This window comes from Umbelopsis ramanniana (genome assembly GCF_025399195.1).
Source record: "Umbelopsis ramanniana AG unplaced genomic scaffold K450scaffold_2, whole genome shotgun sequence".
NCBI classification, from domain to species: Eukaryota; Fungi; Mucoromycota; class Umbelopsidomycetes; order Umbelopsidales; family Umbelopsidaceae; genus Umbelopsis; species Umbelopsis ramanniana.
Genome location: NW_026252088.1, coordinates 464,818 through 483,339, shown reverse-complemented (window position 1 = coordinate 483,339; position 18,522 = coordinate 464,818). Strand labels below are relative to the sequence as shown.

Here is an 18,522-nt window from a genome sequence, read left to right as displayed (position 1 = left end):
TATTCAGAGTTTGTACGTTCCGAAAGCTACTTAGGTATGTGTGCCTGTAAATTGTCCAATGTCTTATCGGCACACATTGTATTTCAGCATAACTTGTTTTAGTAAATTTAAGCAAAACCGTAGGAAAACCAAAGTTTGTCCCTGCGAATTTTTATCTTGCAATGTTCAGTACTTACCCTACATGGCACTAAACATCTTATGTGAGACTTTGCACAATGTAACAAGCACTATCACTGCATTGATTGTGTTTTGCGTTCGTATAAAACTTAGATGCCATGTACAGAAATATCAAGTAACTTTTTCTAAAATCATGCAATTACAAAAGGTCATTAGATCTGCAGTTCAGCTGGTCTTAGCAGCAAAATTATCCTCATCGATGCTATCCCCAACGCCTCCCATGGGATTCAATGACTGGGCTAGATTTGAATGTGCTATTAATCAGACGGTTTTCACTGATGCAGTGGATGCAATGGTATCGACAGGACTTCGAGATGTCGGTTTCAAACTTGTCACCATCGACGACTGTTGGTCTGATCATAATCGGACTAGCAATGGCTCTTTAACATGGGACACTAAATTGTTTCCCAATGGCTTACTATGGCTTTCGGACTATATCCATAAAAACAAGATGGATTTCGGCATTTACTCGGACGCTGGAACACTTACTTGTGGAGGATACCAGGGATCCTATGACCATGATGAAATGGATGCTAAAACATTTGCAAGCTGGGGTGTCGACTACCTGAAATTAGATGGATGTAATGTGGATTCCGTTCCTGGCCAATCGGATGAAGAGACTTACCGACAAATATACGAACGTTGGCATCCAATTTTGCCCCCACTTAACATTACATTTTCCGAATCGGCTCCAGCTTACTTTGTGAATGACAAGAACCTAACAGATTGGTACAAGGTGATGTCTTGGGTGCCCAAATATGGCCAACTTGCCAGGCATTCGTATGATATCGCCACGTACGGATCGAAGGGAAGTGTATGGGAAAGTGTCATGACCAATTATGGATACAATCTCCGCCTAGCGAGAGTACAGCAGAAAGGGTTCTACAATGATCCAGATTTTATTATTGCGGGAGATCCAAATTTAACAATGGACGAGCAACGTTCACAATTTGCATTGTGGTCTTCGTTTTCTGCTCCGCTCATCCTCAGTTCTGATATCCCTGCATTGACCAAGGAGCATCTCGCATTTTTAACCAACAGAGACCTCATTGCACTGGACCAGGATCCCTTGGTCAAGCAAGCAACCCTAATAAGCCAGGATGAAGATTTTGATGTTCTGGCAAAAACCCTTGCCAAAGGAGATCGCGCATTAACTATTCTAAATAAAGGTGGCTCCACTGCATCCTTGACTGTCACACTAGAAAAACTCGGCTTCCATCTAGGTCAACATTGTGCATATCATGTAAAGGATTTATGGACAGGCAAGACATCCCTACAAGCCAACAAAATTGTGGCGAGTAGCATCCCCAGCCATGGAACCGCCGTATATCGTGTTACTCCTACCGCTCAATGCAAGCAGTTTCTCCCTGGTGGACAGATCTTCAATGCGTTTTCTTTGAACTGTGTAGGGGCAGGGAACCCTGTTTGGTCAGCGAAATGCAATGCCACTGATGATCAATTTTGGAAAATCTCGCCTCAAGGAACAATTTTGGCCCCATTTGCTGGCAATGCCTGTCTCTCCGTTAAGGGTTCCTCGGTAGTTACAGAAAATTGTACCTCAGCTCCAGAACAAATTTGGACCCACGGTGTAGCTGGCTATCTTGTGAACAAAGCTACTAAGCAATGCTTAACCGAGAAAAATTCATCCATCCGCATAGCAAAGTGTGGAGATGAACTTGACAGCCAAGTTTTTGAAATTCCCTTGTAGCTTTATATCGCCACAAAGTAGCCAAACGAGCTCTCCTATAATTTTTGATTTATTATTTTTGATATCAGTAAACAGTGCGATCAAATTTGGAGGCTTCCTCTTTCTCCCCGAGGATGTTGTATTGCCGACTCTTCTTTGTGAGCCCTACCCTTGCATTAACATGTCGTACATCTCGGGTCGCAATTTAGCCTTGAAAATTCTAGCCACAAAAGAATGGTCCTTGTTCCTACGCCGAGTCGTATATGCACAAATCCTCACTAATATAAATTAAGGTTCTGATTACTCTGCAGCTGCTGCATTCCTCCGTATCCCGGAGACACCTTGCGCTTGGTGGGAAATCGATATGCCTGTTTACTTCAGCAAATTGCTGAAGTAATCCGTGTTGCTGCTGTATCACCGAAAATTTCATACCTGAATCGACCGTAGGATCATTTCAGCCGGTTTATTACTTTGGTGGCTAGTCTTGGTTCTCACGTATGATCGAACACATTTATTAATTGAATTGATGTGATCCATTTAAGTATGGATAGGCTACTCATTCAATTTCCAATTTCACCACCGCGATTCTTCAAGAATGAAGTCGGTATTCGCATTGACAATTTGCACGCTGTTCTCGATACTTGAAGTAGTAAAGGGTGTCACTATCGCCAACAAGTCCATCCCATTTACCTATAATGAGACAAATTTTCTTCTCCATGGAAAACCGGTTCAGATCCTAGCGGGACAGATGGATCCACAGCGCATTCCACAACAATATTGGCGAGATCGACTGCAAAAGGTTCGAGCCATGGGCCTGAACAGTATATCATCCTACATTTTCTGGGACCTCCTAGAGCCAAAGGAAGGGAATTGGGATTTCTCTGGAATGAACAATGTGGCACAATATTTTAAGATAGCGCAAGAGGAAGGCCTCATGGTCTTACTTCGGCCAGGTAGTTATATATGCGGAGAGCACACCTGGGGAGGCTTTCCAGCATGGCTGTCGGAAGTACCCGGCATGGTGGTTCGATCAAACAATGAACCATTTCTGAACGCCACAAAGTCTTATATTACACGATTGGCCAAAGAACTCAAGCCACTGCTTGTGACCAATGGTGGGCCGATCATTCTTGTTCAAGTTGAGAATGAATATGGGTCGTATGGTTCCGACAAGCAATATACATCTACTCTGAGAGATATGTGGAAGGAAGCTGGATTCGACGTCCCTTTGTATACAACTGATGGCGATGGCATTAGCTATTTGAAAGGTGGAGTGATAGAAAATGTGCTAGCTGAAACAGACGGCGGGGGCGGCAATGTGGAAGGAGCATTTGCGACCCGCCAAAACTACCTCGCCAATACAAGCTCATCAGGACCATTTATCGATGCCGAATATTACACTACGTGGTTGGACCTTTGGGGATCTCCACATCAAACTACTGATGCTAATGGAGCCAAGACGGTCATGGGTGACTTGGACTGGCTCATCAAGAATGGCTCTTCCTTCAGTCTCTATATGGTGCATGGAGGAACTAATTTCGGGTTCAGTGCTGGTGCAGACTGGTCAACTGTTTTAACACCAGTGACCTCAAGGCAAGTGATATAATATCTTCTAGACGGCATAAAATGACCGTGTTTTTGACCAGTTTCAATTTCAGTTATGACTATGGTGCTCCGTTGGATGAAAGTGGTCAGCCCACTGATCTATTCTATGACATCCAAAAAACCATCAAAGCAAACCTACCCGCAGGAGAAAAACTTCCCAAGATGCCAAAGGCAACAACCATGATTTCCATTGCCAACATTACCATGAAGCCTGTCGCTAGTCTCTTTGATACATTACCAAAACCGGTGATAAAGCAGCAACCAGTGAACATGGAATCGCTGGGCCAGTCCAACGGCTTCACTTTATATAGAACCACTAGTCAAATGGCTGCAAGTGGTATGCTCAAACTGAGTGATTATCCAAGGGACAGAATACTGGTATATGTGAACGGCAAGCGACAAGGCTTATTTGATAGTACTTTCCCACTGCCTCAGGCCGTCAATCTCACCGTCAGCAAGGGTGATAGCATAGATCTACTGGTTGAAAACATGGGTCGAATCAACTACGGGCCTCGTATCCCAGATCAACGCAAGGGTATTGTCGGAAATGTAACCTTGAATGAAAAAATGCTAGAACACTGGTCCATTTACACATTGCCTCTGGATAATCCGTCTACCATGATAAAGGCAGCCAAATCCTCCAACCATAGCAGTGACGTACCTACTTTCTACCAAGCTTCATTTAACTTGCACACCATTGGCGATACATTCTTATCTACTCCTGGATGGACGAAAGGCATGGTATGGGTGAATGGAAACAACCTTGGACGATACTGGATGATTGGACCTCAGCAACAACTCTATGTTCCTGGCTGTTGGTTGAAAAAAGGCACGAATGAAATCATCATTCTGGAATTGGAGCAAGTGAACGCCACGACTGTTAGTGGCATCACAACTAGAAGCTGGGCCAATCGTCCTAATCCTAGTGTTCCTCAAATTGTATCAAACTGAATCACAGGAAGCAACAATGAAAGCAGAAAACGCACCATCAATAAAAACACACTTGAACCTCCAACATGTAGCTATAGATTAGTAAACGGACACCAAGTCAACCACATTCAAGCCTATGTATGCTGTAGGATGCAATGAATCAGTTGTCTTTATGATGATATTATTATCGGGAAGAATGACCGGGACTTTCTAATAAACATCCGTCAAGCTATGAACAAGTATAGAGGAAATAAAAATTGAATGATTAGGTCGTAGGGAGAAAACAAAAAAATGGGGGGGGGGGGAAACAAAAATGTCTTCTAAACTTGAGAATAGCCACAAATATATATATTTTTTTCACAGATTAAAGAAAAGAGAGAGTACTTCATCGGAAGAGTGGTATCGAGAGAGTACTTGGTGGCAGCAACAAAGACTTAGTCCTTGCGCTTGTAGAAACGTCTCCACTTATCATCAATAGTATCGATATAGTATACACCGGAAGCAATGTGATCAAGACTGCCAACGGGAGTGTAGTCCTTGACATTGTGGGTCTTTTCACGGATAGCCATGGCCTCAACAAAGTCCTCGGGCTTGCACTTGGTTCGCTGTTCCAACTTCTCTCTCAGGCTAAGGTTGGTCTTGATCTGTTCAGTGGAGGCAAGAACCTTGAAAGAAGCCATGGAGGCAGCAAGGCCAGAGCCATAAGAGTACAACAAGATACGCTTGTTTTGCAATTGCTCAGAAGAGACTTCAGAGATCAAAGAGCTAAGAGAGAACCAGGTAGCGGCAGTGTAGCAGTTACCGATGTTCTTGGGACCATAAGCAGCAGGACCGACCTTGGCCTTATAACCTTCCTTGGTGTAGTTCATGAAAGCCTTCTCAATATCTCGGCTCTCCAAAGAATCAGTGTAAGAAATATCGGCAAATTGCTTGAATTCGGCGTACTTGGGATGCTCGGGGTCACGAACGAAATCGTTATAGGCCTAAACGAACGGAGTTAGAAATCCAAAAAAGCACCCAATTTTTCGGTTTGGCTAGAATAATACTTACAGCACGGGCAAAGCTCTTGTTGACAAGCTTGGCATAGGGTGAGTGAGAGACAAGGTAGTCAACATCTTCCATGCTAACCTTCTCCTTTCCAGTCTTGGCACTGAGTCTATCCATGTACTTGTTGTAGCAAGTATCGAAAGCTTGGATGTAGCAGGTGTTGGAGAATTTGCCATCGACGATGGGATATTCAGAGTGCATATCGGGCTTGTAGAAATCGTAGGCATGGGTCATGTAGGTAGATCTCAACTGACGTTCAAGGACGAGAGGAGCGTTCTCGCCAATGAGCATGGCAACAACACCAGCACCTGAGGTAGGACGGGCGGCGCCGGTAGCATACAAGGCAAGATCACCAGCAACGACGATCGCATAGCGACCATCCCATGAAGAAGATTCAACCCAGTTGACAGCGTTGAAGAAAGCGCTGGTACCACCATAGCAAGCATTGGTGGTATCAATACCTTCGATCTCAGTGTTTCCGTGCTCAGCGAACAAGGTCATCAAAGTGGTCTTGACAGCCTTGGACTTGTCAATGATGGTTTCAGTACCGACCTCAAGGCGACCAATATCGTTGTAAGAGATCTTGTAAGATTCCATCAAGTTCTGGACGGCTAAAAAACAGATCAATTATAGGTTAGTTAGGGATGAAGAAAGCCGTGCATGGAAAGACAAAGTGGGTAAGACATCACATGTGCATTGGCATCAAGTACGTCTTGCTCATATTATAGAGCGATAGAAGAAGACAAACAAAGCTTACCAGTCAAGCAGATAGATTGGATATCCTCTCTGTCATCAATGAAAGCCATTCTTTCTTGACCAAGACCAATAACGTACTTTCCAGCACTGACACCGTCAAAAGCCTCCATCTCGGTTTGCTCTACATACTAAACGCGACAAGATGAAAGGAAAAAGTCAGATGTGGATCTATGATGAGAAATAAAGTAGACATGAGAGCATCATCTGCCAGGTCTGGGTGTCGGATGATGACCTTTTTACGGTAGGGCAAAGGGTCATCGCCACTGCACTGCAGATGCTTGCTGTGTCACTAGAATTACATAGCGTTTAACTTACACGAGAAGGAAAGTAAGTTTGAATGGCAAGGATACCAACGTTCTTGGGATAGTGATCAAAGTTGCGAGCCATGTTATGAAGATGAGATGTGAAGTAAGAAACAAGTGCGTACTAAAAACCATGTTTTTTGAATTTTTCCCCTTTTATTGAGAGCATTTTTTTTCGTGCTCAGATTCCTTTTTCAAATTCCGATGAACTGATTGTTGGGTTCGTCATTCTGGCACAGCATCCGACTTGTCATTCACGCACGGCGTTGTAGACAGCATATCCTTGACCGGTAATCTTTAACAGGCAGTAACTCAATATGTATAGAAAGGTACTAAAGAAGCGTATAATAAACAAAAAAAAGCAAGACCAGAAAAATTTCGTCGCAGGCTTGGTATCCAGATCATAATTGACATGTCCCCGGGGTGCCTCAACTATATACGAATCACGATGCTAAAAACCACAAGACATTAACTTGGTGTATAACCCCTACTGGATCACAAAATAAGTTTCTCTTTACCAATCATTGTCCGTGCCTATTGACTGTCGAGCAGAATCAAGTATATCGGCTTGAATCACGCATACCTTATCTTGTTGTGCTGGATCACGATAGATGAAGACATCTTCGTTGGGGTCGTAGTTGATAAGGACGATAAAGTGACCTGTAAATGAAAATTAACATCCGTATTTCTTCGTTTTCTGCCCCCCATTGACATCTTCATTGTAAAAGAATGTGAATTACCAATATACTCATATCCTTTCATTCGGTCTAATATAGAATCAAATCCTACACAAACAGAAGCGGAACATCCTTTTTGGTCCTATTATGTATCAATGTCGGCCGATCAGTGAATTTTTGTTCTGCGCGCATTGGACCTACATCGTTCTCACTTACCAGACACCATTGACATCGCAATAGACGGGCATTCACTAGGGTTATTATGGCAAACTTTTTACAGAACAGGAACCGTTTGAAATCGTCTATTGGCAGCAACCTGTATAAAGAAAAAAAAATTGAATATCCAAAAAAGCAATTGAATGTCAGCCATTGACCAGATGATGCGAAGAAGTATCCCACACATGGCATGGGTTTCCGGATATATTCGCGTGCCACACACATATTGAAGACTGGTCTTAGCAGGTAAAATTACATAGATCATTTCCGATCGATCGCAAGCCCGTCCCGCCAAGTGACATAGAGAAAAAACAAGCGAATCAAGAGCTTACATTCGGACAACATGCACATTGCAGCTTTTTGCTATAGCAAACAGCTTGTTCACTCTCTTCTCGTCCTCGCTGAAAGTTTCTTGGTAAAATTTGTTTTGCTGGTATTCTTTCCGGCTTCCAAGAAAGCTTGTGTAATAGGTAAAATCTTCTACATAATTTCGTAACAGAAACGCAAGATCTATCGTCCATATGCTATTGACATGGCAGTGTTGTCGTAAGTCGTTGATGTCGACGTCTTTTCCTAACGCCCGCATGGTCATGGCAATGCAAGCCAGCCCGCAATCCCAGTTGCTGTTCTGAAATGACAAAAAGAGAAGTGGTTAAATGGGGGTCGTGAAGACTACGGCATGGTTCAGATCACCAGTGGATTACAACCAACCTGCATTATATGTGGCACAATACTATCGTCATATTGACTGTAATTTATCAATTTGGAATCATTCATTATGTTCCTGTAAGCCAAGTAAGTTGGAGGAGAGGCGGTGGTATGGACAGTGGGGCGAAACAAAGCCTGCTTCAGCGAGCCACGTGTTGTCGTCGCACTTGCCTTTTTTTTCTCTCGCTTTTTTCTGTCATCGTGGCCTTTTTTGCAGTGATCTGAGACAATTCATCTTGGCAAGTAAAATACAATACAAACCAATTTGCTGCTAATAATATAATTGAATGGCCATGGTAAAGCAAGTTCAACCACATCGTTCTATTTTGCACCCAGGTAAAGCATCATTCCTTGCTCGACGAATATGTGTGTCCTGCATTGTAACTCCTTGTCTGTACCAAAATGGGAACATCAATGGGAAATCGGTAGTATATGAATCACAACAGATACTACTAAGCCGGTTGAGGTCTACAATGCAGCATTGAGCAGCTGGAAAAATGGATTTTCTGACTTGATACTAGCCCGCTCTCTTACATAATCCTTTCCTCGGCTGCAGGAAATGGATGATTGGTTCGCGGCGTAGGTAACAGAAAATGCTACTGAGCGCTCAACATCGGTCCGTAGACCAAATTCATATCGACCGTAATGTATTGAATGGAAATTCTATAGATGGCTGTTTATATCCACTACTTAATAATCGCAAAGTACAGCTGGAGTATCATATAAATTTAAGTAATAAAAGTACGAAAAAAAAAAATTAATTTTTGGCCATTACATATTCTCGTTTTGGGTTCCTTCCGGTGTGATCAGCTTCATCAGAGCCTGTCGGGCTCGTACACCTTGAGTTCTGCGTCGCTTTCCTTCAAGCCATAACATACTTTCACCGTACGTATGAGGAAGAATGCGACGAACAGCTGGTTCTTCCATGTCTCGATGTTCATCCGATCGATTGCCATTGGGATCGCGAGTAGAAAGTGTGAAGTAGAATATATTGGTGACTTCCAACAAATCTTTCTCAATATCCGCTACCTCAGCAACTACTCGTACCTACACGTTTCGGTATTAGATAAAAAGAAACGCTGATTTCAACAGAACAGTACGATTGTCTCGACGTTTACTTACTTGGAAAGACCGGTGTGGATATCCTTCTGCGTACACAATGTGCGAGGTCAGTTTTAACAGTGATCCAACATGGACTGGTCGTTGGAAGATAACTTCGTCCATGGAAAGCAAGTTCGCACATCTTGATTTGAGAAAGATACTGGCGTCGGCAAAGGCCAATTCGTAAGCACGTCGCATAAGCTAAATAACATGGGATGAGGTCGCTGTATTCATTATCAGTCATGAAAAATGTGTCCGCTTACATATCCACCAAAAATGTTGTTATGAATGTTTCGATCTTGGGGTTGCATAATGAAGTTACTCTCCATTTTCGTATCCTCAATCCAAGCCATGTCCTTTGGCAATGGCTTCTTATTATCGTCGTATTCCGAGTATTTCAAATAAACATCGTGAATATGCAATCTTTCTTCTTGCGTAGGAGGTGTTTTGCTGAGAGATACTTCAGCAGCTCTACGCTTACGTGCTTTGCTATCCTCAGCAAAGCGGAAAAGCCTATGATCGGCTGGTGATAGCAACTTTAGAGAATTGACTTTAACGCTTTTGAGAGTGGCAGAATCAATGGCTACCATGGTGAAACGGGTTGCAAGCAAGGTGTTGGCTGAAAAACTAGTAAAGTCGGATGGTGGGCATGTCGATGCTTTATCTGACGGCTTAAAGTCCGACACTTCCTCAACCTTGATGAAAACTAGGATGATGCAGAGTTAGCAGAGAGTATATGATGCTCGTTTGGCAAAGCAATATCATTTACATACTTTCCATGGAACTCTTGCCAACATAGGCAACATGTCCAGAAAGCTTCAAGTCTACAGGCTTGTTAGGAAGTAGGAGATCGAGTCTGTCGACGGAAGCAGTAACAATAGTAACTGGCGGAGCATCTACGGGGTTATCCACGTGCTTGTATGCAATGGCACCTGCCAGTGCATCCAAATCTGTTTTCAACTGTCAGCACGGGAGACACATTGCTTATACCTAGCCGAAAATTGATTTGCATGTACCTTCTAAAATTTTTCCTAGTCTTACGCGACCATCAAAAAAGATGTATTCGTCCAATAACTGGGGAGATGATTTCAAAGGTAGATATTGCTCCATATAACTATCAGCCATCTGAATTCATACGGTTGGTTGGTGAGAATGAAAGCAATCAACTTATGCCAAATAACATAAATCATGTATTTACCGTCTTCTCAACAACTTGACGCTCTACACCAGGGCTGAGTGATTCCTTTTTTACTTGCTTACTTCTTTCAGTCTCGAGTAGCTTGTCCATCCAAAGAGAGACGGGTCTGACAGTGAAGATTTTGTCATCTGGCTCAGTAAGAGGTTTAGTTTAGTTGCTTAATACATTCTTGTCCGTGTCATAAAAACATACTTGAGGGATCGTGTTCAATAGCTTCCACACCAGAAGTCTTACTCTCGCGATAGAGGCAATTAGCGAGAGAATGAAACTTTTGTAAGCTTGGAATGGTTATGGCTTTGAACGTTTTGATATTGGTCTGCGTTTTCATTGAATGGGCTAAAAAAACTGGTTTTGTTGCATAACCCGACCGCACCTTAAAGTCGTCAATAAAGCCTGTCAATTTTTTATATCTTTCTGTAGTTTTCTCCCTGTACATCCGCAAATGGCACAAACCTCGAAACGACCCCGTATCACTGCAGAAGGGTTACAGCTGAGCTTTGATGTTTCATGGAAACGAAAGCTGGACGATCCCATCATTTGTCTAACGGTGGGCAAACCATTTCTGGAAGAACTCAACGAAGAAAATGACATTCTCATTGGTACTAGCAGCGGGAAAATCTTGATTCTTAATGAAGAAAAGGTGAATGACCGAACATTCTTACAATAATCGAAGAAAGGCAAATGCTTACTGATTACTTCGCGGGATTTGTAGGAAGACACCGTTTTAGATACGAAAAGTGGTTCTATACAATCGATAGTTTTATATGATGTGACTGGATTTAACGCGATGGATTTAATTGTTGGGGATTCGGACGGCACGGTTACGGTATTTTCAAGGCGACAAATGCTAAGTAAACGGATAATTGGAGCTGCAATCACTCACCTTGAAATGTATGAGGACGCAAGTATGTAAAAAAAAAAAAAAGTGCACACCCTTGTTGAAACCGATTGCATCCCTCGGACTGACAGCAGGAAAAAAAATCCCAACTTTGTTGTTCGTATGATTTTTAGTCGGAGGGTTTGAAATTATATCCGGTGGCGTTGATGGAATTGTTACTTCTTTTCACCCACACGACTCACGGTGGCGATGCAACGTCGGTGAGGAATCCGCTCGATTGTATACTGGAAGCGCGGTAAGTCGAGGCTCCTGTTGACAGTCATCATGGTGAAAAATTAACACATGTTTCCTTCACGCCGTCTACATAGACAGCTGGGCACTCACCCTCCATTAGATGCTTATTATCTGCCAAGCTCGAGGATACTGACGGGCTTTCTATAGCCTATACACTGGTTTGTGATGGTTGGCCATTACTTCACTTTCTATCCAAGGGCGAGCGGATAATGACTATCTCACTTCCTGCTGTAATCAACACCGTAAGTTTATCTACAGCCGTCACGACAAGTTTGAAAGAGCGCCAGACACAAATTCATGCCTCCTATCTATCCAGATGTGCACCGGCTATTTCTCCCGCTCGTCCAGGAACGCTAATGCAGACAAATTCTGCGATAAACAACAGATTGCGCTAGCTGGACAGAACGGTGATATCTACATAATGGAAAACTATAAGGTACAGCAAGAAGTACAGAGAACTGCAATGAAATGACTTTTGCTGACGTTTTTGGATGTTAATGCGATTACTTACATATGGTTTGAAAAATACAGATATCAAGTTTCTTCTCAGTTGGCTATCCTGTCACGAAGTTACTAAGATACAGACCAAGAGGGTTGAAGAATACCTCGCCTGACGTTCTCATTTGTGCTGGTCACCGCAATGAGCTAAAGGCGTATCACAACGGCAACGTAAGTCCAAACACTTGTTTTCCAAACTTTGATCTTTGTATGCAGATGTATATTAAATTCGTTTAACGGAATGCGCTTTAGCACCTCACTACATACGAAACCGAAGATTGGATTCATGATATGACTTTAGGTGACATCGATGCCGATGATAATGAAGAGCTGGTGTTAGGTTTATTGAATCAAACCATTCTAGTTCTGAAATTTCAAGTGTATATAGACAAATAATTAATGATGACGATGCTATAATACAGTGTATGTTTCTCTTTAGGCATCATCTATGCCAGTTTCTGCAGGACTATGTTCCTGGGTCGCCAAACGTTTAAGCTGACCATTGGTTAAGAACGTCGCTATTATGCCAATCAATAATGTGGCAATCAAAATCATCATGGCTGGCAGCATGGTGAATGATATGCTTGAATTCGCTGACCATCCCATGACCAACACTAGAAGCCATCCAGCAATGTTGCCAGCCATACATAAATATCCAGTCGGCACGACTTCGTTTACAGGATAAAACAGCTCGCCAGCCCACTGAAATACTGCTGGTAAAATAGCTGTTTGAGGAAATGAAGAAAGGAAAATAGTGAGCATTAGTGAAAGAATTTACATTTAGTATGTCACCTGGTGATGTACTTACGGGAAGAGCAGATTCCAAAGACCAAGCTAAACAGAACGATAGATTGATTGACTGTTAAGCTATGCAGTACTCTCTACGCAGCACTCTTAAATACATGAACAAGGCTTACCATGCACATACAGCCAAGATAAACCATCCAATCCATGCGGCCCAAATTAAGCAAATGGCACTGATAATGACAGTGGTATAAAGAATGCGACATATTAATTTGTATTGATGAGTTGCATCAAGTAGCTTGCCAATAAGAAGGGAAGGAGGAACACCAATGAGTAGCATAGCAGATCCTAGCCAGCCAATCGCGACATTATCCTCCAAGTCAAAGGGTGGTGCCAAAATCTCAGCTAAGAGACTGAAAATGGCACACTGTGCACCCATCACCATTCCAAAAGATATTAATAGTGTAATAAAATTTCGCTGTTTGAACAATGCCAATGCCTCCTGTTTCGAAAATGCGTTGGAAGAGGATGGATCCTCTTGATGATTAAGTCTATCAGGAATGTGTAAGTATATAACTCACAAATTATACGTTTAATATATGTTGCTTAGGACTCCTACCGTTGATAGTTTTGGTGGGGTTCTTGTTGGAAAGCGAACCAGACAGCAATGAAGGCAACCACGCACAAGGCCATCTGTAGAGCTAGGAACCGAGGTATGTCTGTCATCATGGAAGAAGTTCCAGGGACTAGGATAGGCGTCAAGGCAAATCCAGAGGCGATGCCTAGGTTATTGAAAGATACGGCGATGGCAGTGATGAAATTGATTTCATCTGGCGGAAACCATGCCACAGCCAATCTTGGTGGCAATGCGAGCATGTAAACTTGTGCTATGGTGTGGCAAGAAAAAAAAAATTCAAAATGTTCTGATTAGCGGACTTGACTTCATTATTCTTGGCCATTGTACAATAACTATACCTATTGCTGCTATCACTTGGCCTAAGAACACAACGGAGTAGCCTTGCCAATTGGGATAAGCTCCTACCCACCTGATAATGCCAGCGATAGCGTTTAATAGAGCCCCAATAGTTATACCTCGTTTCAAACCACTTCCAAACTTTGATCCTTCTTCATCCTCAAAGTAAGAGAAAGAGAACGGAACCAGTATAGGGTATATAATCATATACGATCCGCTAAAAGCATTGATGGCATTGGTAGTACTTAAGGACACTTCATTGAAGAAGTATTTGGCAAATGTTTGAACAGCAGGGGAAAATGTAATCCATTGCAAAGCATTTGTGAAGGAGAATAAGCAGAAGGATGCCAGAACAAACCAGCGCTTGGAAGCTTCCCTCCGTTGTGGATTGAGCAAAGGCATTCTTTCATTCCATCGATTTTCCATATGACCTCGAATGTGGGTTGTCCCAAATCAACATGATATTTCCATTTAGGGAACCGCTAACCGCCACTGCAATTTTGCTTTTGATTTTGGCTCTCCAGTTTCAGGTCCAGCAAACTCTTCATCAGATCCGCAATAATGAAGTGTTGGTCATCGCTTATACTTTTGGTTACTCTCTTGGCTACAGCTGTGCTGGCTCAACGAAGGCACCCCCAGAGCCCTCCCGATGTTCTCCGTATTGGTAAGTACTTGTCTCATCCCTCAAGATCCGGTCGCACCGAGATCCTAAACTAAATCCGACAATAGGTGTCCTGAGAAAACCAGAAACCTGTAAGGGTAAGGTCGCCAAGGGAACAGAAGTTACAGTGCACTACAAAGCATATCGATGGGATGATGAGCATCCTTTCGATAGCACTTATGATGAAGGTCGCACGGCCATTAAGTTCAAGCAAGGTGACAAGTCTGTGATCCCAGGTATGTGGAGTGAAGACCGAAGCTGATCTGCCTGGATGCGCTTGATATGAATCTAAACTCTTTGTCTTTAAATATAGGTCTTGATTTGGGAATCGAAGGCATGTGTATTGGAGAAGCCCGCCGTCTTTTGATCCCTGCCAATCTCGCCTATGGAGAAATGGGCCTTCCCGGAACCATTGAAGCTGGCACTCATCTTATGTACGAAGTCGAACTCATTCACAGCACAACCACCTTCACGTAAGAGGTTTTCTATGTCGTGTGCATATTTCTAATTCATCCAGGTATACTGACAACAAACAACAGCAACCCATGGTTTTGGGCAGGTCTCGCTGTCTTGGTTTCGATGTACTTGATATTTGACCGCATGGCAAAGAATGTAGAAGCATCCAAGGCAGCCAACTTTATCGAAAAGAAGCAGGAGTCCAAGCAAACGACTACTTCTAGCGAAGGCATTGTCGAGCCTAGCGATAAAAAGAACGATTGATGGCTCAAATGAGTAATAAAATTTTTGTGCCTTGAATTCTTATAAGAGCTTGGTGGGGTGTTGTCGGACATTGATCCGTGTCGTTTGCCTTTGCTCATGTCCCAACTGGATCATACTTCAAATCGTGATGAAGCTGAGGATTCTTTTGTCGATCTCTCTTTAGATGAAGCGACAGCAGCTGAAAACCTTTCAAGTCGCTTGGAAACTGTTAATTTATCAGATTCCCCACCTGTCTCACCTACCCCTCATAATGTCGCCGCCCAGCACAATACAATCTCCACCTTGCATCACTCTAGCAAACCTGTAAAGCACCAAGATCGTCTTTCACCCTTAACCATGGGTGCTGATGATGTATTGGATGACTTGACATCTACCTTAGATTCTCCAGTGGAACCACCATCAGGTGAAGTAACAGTCCATCGTGCTCAGTTACACCAACCTGAGCCAGATTCCACTGTGAGAACTAGACATTATGGCTCAGCAGAGTCTAGATACGACCACCTCTTTGAAGAAGTATCTTTAGATCTCCCAAGAGATCCTAATCCTATCATATCCAGCCCAACTTCCTCAAGATTTTTTAAACTAATGTCACGGAAGCCAAGTCCACCCACTGCACCAGAGGAAACCACCTTTGGTGAAACCAATGTCGACTTGTCCGGACCTTTCTACAGTATATCAGATGTATTAGAAGACACACAAGCAGTTGTAGGTCCTCGCTCGGGAGGAACGCAATTGAAAGTCGGAAAAAGTACGCCAACCGGTGGTGCTAGGCGAGGCATTCAAGAACATGACATCGTTGCAAAATCAGGTGGCTCATCCTCCAAAGCGCTGAAAAGAAGATCGAGGTGAGCATACTTGGACTTTTTCGACGGGTTTTTTTGGAAATAAGCCCTTTTCTGACTTGATTTTATTAGCTTGAATCCTTTTAGTAGAACACCAAAACAGCATCCGTCAGCCCTGGAAACAGTCATCTCCAAAACTAGACCTGTGTAAGCTTTGCAACTATATTGCTGATAGCATCAATCTAGTATGAATTTTAATTCACTTCATCTTGCAGAACACTGCCTCCAAAGAACCCAGTGGAAGAGAAACGACACCTTCAACAGCACGAAATTATGATGAAGCGTGCAAAAGCCGTTGGTAGGTGCATGGACATTTATGTTGACTGACATACAGCCACGTATATTAATATGATTTATCAGAGGCGAAGAAGGAGAAACAGTTTTACAAGAGGAAAGAGGAACGCGACAAGCAGATGATGATGAATGTTAAAATCTGGGAGGAAGAAATACTACCATATTGGCACACAAAGTAAGTCATGCCATATCCCTGACAGATAGGTTTTCAAATGACTGACCACGATCAAATTGACAGGCGACAAGAGAAGCAAACTCGTGATCTATGGATGAGGGGCTTGCCACCACGTTGCCGAGGCAAAATATGGACGTTGGCTATCGGCAACTCTCTAAATATACCAAAAGGTAAAGGTTTTAATCTACTAGAGTTCTAGCAGCTAGTGATGGAATACTCTTTACTTATTGTTTCGAAACTTTAGAAACATTTTACATGTATGTCAAACAGCAACCGAAATTACCCTCAGGCGCTACATCGCACGGAACAGCAGATGTGTATAACTCGCCTGATTACAAAAGGTTAAGCAACTCAACATCTGCTGTTCCAACGCCAAACAAGTTCAGCAAGTCTGACAGCTACCCTCAATATTCCAAATCCGGCGGTGATCTCCCCAACATTAATCCTCAAACTGAGCCATTTGATCCATCGAAGCGGTCGGATATTTCCATTCATCGTAAAGGCAGAACAAGTAGTCTGGAGGTTTTAAAATCTGATGATAATCACAGCGAAAGCTCTAGACGAGCTAGTGTGTCTAGCTCAGCTAGTGATGTGGAAAGTCATAATGGCAAGATCAAGTCGTTTGTCATGGAACGCCAATTTGTCGATGATTCCAAACATCCAGGAGGACACTATGATATAATGGAACGAGAGCCTTCATTACCAACTGAAAACGGACATGCTATTGGCATTCATTATGCTGACCACATGCGGCCTATTCATACCATGAATACCACCGAAACCCCTTCGAATGCATTATCGGATGTCAATCTTGATGACGATGACGATGAAGACGACGACGACGATAATTCAGAAGACTTGGATAACCAGGGAGAGGATAATGCTCTTACTGAGCGAGAGGATACTCAAGATCGTTGGAGTCATAACCGGATGGACATAGAGACAGAGGCTTATAATTACAAAGTGATCACCGAGGATATACTGAGAACTCTGCCTAGTCTCTGTGTTTTTCAAGTAAGCAATCGAAGCCGAATGTTTAGTAAATTCATATTTGGTTACCTTATCCTGACCTTCTCTCTATCTTAGGTAAATGGTCCAATGTATGGCCCATTACGTGAAGTCCTGAGAGCATACATCACCTATCGAACTGATGTAGGATATGTAAGGCTAATATCTTTTATTCATTATGTTGACTTGAACACGTCCACTGACAATATGCCGTGTAGGTACGAGGCACATCCTTTTTGGCTGGTATGTTTCTACTCAACTTGGAACCAGACAGAGCATTCATAGCACTCTGCAACCTTATACAAAAAAGTCGAGTGCTATCAGCCATGTTTTCAAACAGCGAAGAAGGTGTACGAGGCTATGCCAAGGTCTTCAACGTGTTATTTGCGGAAAACTTGCCCAAGCTCTTTCTTCACTTCAGAAATCTTTCCCTCACTCCCAACAACTATTTAACCGACTGGCTCACCACCGTCTTCGCTTCTGTACTACCGCTGGAACTGTCATCCAGATTATGGGACTTATTCGTCCTTCAAGGTGACATTGTTTTATTCAAAGCTGGTCTCGTGGTACTGAAATATCTCGAGCCTCTGTTATGGGGCGGAAGCTATGGTGAAACTGTCAGAACTCTCAACATGGGATTCGTTGGAGAAGAACGAGGAGAAGAACTAAATGCTGTCATGGCGGTCAGTGGAAATATTACACAAGGAGAACAAGATCGATTTTTTGCTGAAATCATGGGTATTGGAGGTATAAGGGTGGACGAAGCGAAGTTCGCTGAATTAGTACGCGTCCACCTTTCGTAACCATACAGCATAGAAAGCCGTGACGAAGATACCAAGCAGTATACAGATAATAATGGCTGTAATTGGACAACATGTATAAAGTAGCGTTAGCGTGTACAAACAAAAAGAAATTACGTTATACCGAAATGATGATTAATTTAGCGGAGGCCGCAGGTCGAATGTTACAAATTCATTATACGAGTTGAGGGTCTTGGGATTGTCCCCAACTACCCACCTTGTTTTTCTCAGAAGATACTAATATTAAAAATGAGCATGATGAAATTGATCC

General features: G+C 42.9%; 9 protein-coding genes across 9 annotated transcripts; 5 read left to right on the top strand and 4 right to left on the bottom strand.

Moving 5' to 3' along the window:
* Positions 1-376: 376 nt before the first annotated feature.
* Positions 377-1,885, top strand: K450DRAFT_168416 (uncharacterized protein; the record flags this gene model as incomplete). Its single annotated transcript, XM_051584076.1, has 1 exon — positions 377-1,885. The coding sequence occupies one exon, from the start codon at positions 377-379 to the stop codon at positions 1,883-1,885; it is 1,509 nt and encodes a 502-aa protein (XP_051449308.1).
* Positions 1,886-2,459: 574 nt separating this feature from the next.
* On the top strand, positions 2,460-4,420 carry K450DRAFT_264373 (uncharacterized protein; the record flags this gene model as incomplete). Its single annotated transcript, XM_051592772.1, has 2 exons — positions 2,460-3,457; positions 3,523-4,420. The coding sequence occupies 2 exons, from the start codon at positions 2,460-2,462 to the stop codon at positions 4,418-4,420; spliced, it is 1,896 nt and encodes a 631-aa protein (XP_051449307.1).
* A 76-nt stretch (positions 4,421-4,496) lies between these two features.
* K450DRAFT_219212 (uncharacterized protein) lies at positions 4,497-6,631 on the bottom strand. Its single transcript, XM_051585327.1, has 4 exons — positions 6,518-6,631; positions 6,204-6,330; positions 5,450-6,057; positions 4,497-5,382 (listed from the first exon to the last, which is right to left on the bottom strand). The coding sequence occupies exons 1-4, from the start codon at positions 6,587-6,589 to the stop codon at positions 4,834-4,836; spliced, it is 1,356 nt and encodes a 451-aa protein (XP_051449306.1). The 5' UTR covers positions 6,590-6,631; the 3' UTR covers positions 4,497-4,833.
* Positions 6,490-8,261, bottom strand: K450DRAFT_219202 (uncharacterized protein). Its single transcript, XM_051585326.1, has 6 exons — positions 8,109-8,261; positions 7,730-8,025; positions 7,398-7,497; positions 7,245-7,323; positions 7,023-7,164; positions 6,490-6,955 (listed from the first exon to the last, which is right to left on the bottom strand). The coding sequence occupies exons 1-6, from the start codon at positions 8,172-8,174 to the stop codon at positions 6,937-6,939; spliced, it is 702 nt and encodes a 233-aa protein (XP_051449305.1). The 5' UTR covers positions 8,175-8,261; the 3' UTR covers positions 6,490-6,936.
* Positions 8,262-8,733: 472 nt separating this feature from the next.
* On the bottom strand, positions 8,734-11,090 carry K450DRAFT_219191 (uncharacterized protein). The gene is made up of 8 exons (XM_051585325.1): positions 10,858-11,090; positions 10,597-10,777; positions 10,405-10,532; positions 10,223-10,331; positions 9,980-10,156; positions 9,470-9,912; positions 9,228-9,407; positions 8,734-9,152 (listed from the first exon to the last, which is right to left on the bottom strand). The coding sequence occupies exons 1-8, from the start codon at positions 10,999-11,001 to the stop codon at positions 8,877-8,879; spliced, it is 1,638 nt and encodes a 545-aa protein (XP_051449304.1). The 5' UTR covers positions 11,002-11,090; the 3' UTR covers positions 8,734-8,876.
* Positions 11,049-12,450, top strand: K450DRAFT_219176 (uncharacterized protein). Its single transcript, XM_051585324.1, has 6 exons — positions 11,049-11,309; positions 11,416-11,537; positions 11,611-11,778; positions 11,853-11,972; positions 12,068-12,205; positions 12,287-12,450. The coding sequence occupies exons 1-6, from the start codon at positions 11,192-11,194 to the stop codon at positions 12,428-12,430; spliced, it is 810 nt and encodes a 269-aa protein (XP_051449303.1). The 5' UTR covers positions 11,049-11,191; the 3' UTR covers positions 12,431-12,450.
* On the bottom strand, positions 12,267-14,210 carry K450DRAFT_219172 (uncharacterized protein). The gene is made up of 5 exons (XM_051585323.1): positions 13,754-14,210; positions 13,398-13,665; positions 12,952-13,329; positions 12,843-12,868; positions 12,267-12,759 (listed from the first exon to the last, which is right to left on the bottom strand). The coding sequence occupies exons 1-5, from the start codon at positions 14,175-14,177 to the stop codon at positions 12,470-12,472; spliced, it is 1,386 nt and encodes a 461-aa protein (XP_051449302.1). The 5' UTR covers positions 14,178-14,210; the 3' UTR covers positions 12,267-12,469.
* Positions 14,211-14,232: 22 nt separating this feature from the next.
* On the top strand, positions 14,233-15,179 carry K450DRAFT_219168 (uncharacterized protein). Its single transcript, XM_051585322.1, has 4 exons — positions 14,233-14,415; positions 14,481-14,648; positions 14,726-14,885; positions 14,952-15,179. The coding sequence occupies exons 1-4, from the start codon at positions 14,313-14,315 to the stop codon at positions 15,130-15,132; spliced, it is 612 nt and encodes a 203-aa protein (XP_051449301.1). The 5' UTR covers positions 14,233-14,312; the 3' UTR covers positions 15,133-15,179.
* A 41-nt stretch (positions 15,180-15,220) lies between these two features.
* On the top strand, positions 15,221-18,520 carry K450DRAFT_219163 (uncharacterized protein). The gene is made up of 8 exons (XM_051585321.1): positions 15,221-15,977; positions 16,047-16,121; positions 16,190-16,272; positions 16,335-16,443; positions 16,507-16,613; positions 16,688-17,457; positions 17,530-17,604; positions 17,670-18,520. Exons 1-8 carry the CDS (start codon positions 15,229-15,231, stop codon positions 18,252-18,254), a joined length of 2,553 nt encoding a protein of 850 aa, XP_051449300.1. The 5' UTR covers positions 15,221-15,228; the 3' UTR covers positions 18,255-18,520.
* The last annotated feature ends 2 nt before the right edge of the window (positions 18,521-18,522 follow it).

Excerpts from the sequence above, each read along its gene's own strand:
- K450DRAFT_219176 (XM_051585324.1), top strand. The coding sequence starts at position 11,192 with ATGGATTTAATTGTTGGGGATTCGGACGGCACGGTTACGGTATTTTCA. Across the intron at positions 11,310-11,415 it reads TGAAATGTATGAGGACGCAA|TCGGAGGGTTTGAAATTATA; the intron begins GTATGTAAAAAA and ends TATGATTTTTAG. Across the intron at positions 11,779-11,852 it reads TTCCTGCTGTAATCAACACC|ATGTGCACCGGCTATTTCTC; the intron begins GTAAGTTTATCT and ends CTATCTATCCAG.
- K450DRAFT_219202 (XM_051585326.1), bottom strand. The coding sequence starts at position 8,174 with ATGAATGATTCCAAATTGATAAATTACAGTCAATATGACGATAGTATT. Across the intron at positions 8,026-8,108 it reads TTGTGCCACATATAATGCAG|AACAGCAACTGGGATTGCGG; the intron begins GTTGGTTGTAAT and ends TTGTCATTTCAG. Across the intron at positions 7,165-7,244 it reads GAAAGGATATGAGTATATTG|GTCACTTTATCGTCCTTATC; the intron begins GTAATTCACATT and ends TTTCATTTACAG.
- K450DRAFT_219168 (XM_051585322.1), top strand. The coding sequence starts at position 14,313 with ATGAAGTGTTGGTCATCGCTTATACTTTTGGTTACTCTCTTGGCTACA. Across the intron at positions 14,649-14,725 it reads TGACAAGTCTGTGATCCCAG|GTCTTGATTTGGGAATCGAA; the intron begins GTATGTGGAGTG and ends CTTTAAATATAG. Across the intron at positions 14,886-14,951 it reads CACAGCACAACCACCTTCAC|CAACCCATGGTTTTGGGCAG; the intron begins GTAAGAGGTTTT and ends AACAAACAACAG.
- K450DRAFT_219163 (XM_051585321.1), top strand. The coding sequence starts at position 15,229 with ATGTCCCAACTGGATCATACTTCAAATCGTGATGAAGCTGAGGATTCT. Across the intron at positions 16,614-16,687 it reads CTCTCTAAATATACCAAAAG|AAACATTTTACATGTATGTC; the intron begins GTAAAGGTTTTA and ends TCGAAACTTTAG. Across the intron at positions 17,458-17,529 it reads CTAGTCTCTGTGTTTTTCAA|GTAAATGGTCCAATGTATGG; the intron begins GTAAGCAATCGA and ends TCTCTATCTTAG.
- K450DRAFT_219212 (XM_051585327.1), bottom strand. The coding sequence starts at position 6,589 with ATGGCTCGCAACTTTGATCACTATCCCAAGAACGTTGGTATCCTTGCC. Across the intron at positions 6,331-6,517 it reads AAACTTACTTTCCTTCTCGT|TATGTAGAGCAAACCGAGAT; the intron begins GTAAGTTAAACG and ends TGTCGCGTTTAG. Across the intron at positions 6,058-6,203 it reads CCAATCTATCTGCTTGACTG|CCGTCCAGAACTTGATGGAA; the intron begins GTAAGCTTTGTT and ends TCTGTTTTTTAG.
- K450DRAFT_219172 (XM_051585323.1), bottom strand. The coding sequence starts at position 14,177 with ATGGAAAATCGATGGAATGAAAGAATGCCTTTGCTCAATCCACAACGG. Across the intron at positions 13,330-13,397 it reads CCCCACCAAAACTATCAACG|ACTTAATCATCAAGAGGATC; the intron begins GTAGGAGTCCTA and ends CATTCCTGATAG. Across the intron at positions 12,760-12,842 it reads CTTTGGAATCTGCTCTTCCC|CTATTTTACCAGCAGTATTT; the intron begins GTAAGTACATCA and ends TTCCTCAAACAG.
- K450DRAFT_219191 (XM_051585325.1), bottom strand. The coding sequence starts at position 11,001 with ATGAGAATGTCATTTTCTTCGTTGAGTTCTTCCAGAAATGGTTTGCCC. Across the intron at positions 10,332-10,404 it reads GTCAAGTTGTTGAGAAGACG|ATGGCTGATAGTTATATGGA; the intron begins GTAAATACATGA and ends GTATGAATTCAG. Across the intron at positions 9,153-9,227 it reads ATCCACACCGGTCTTTCCAA|GTACGAGTAGTTGCTGAGGT; the intron begins GTAAGTAAACGT and ends CGAAACGTGTAG.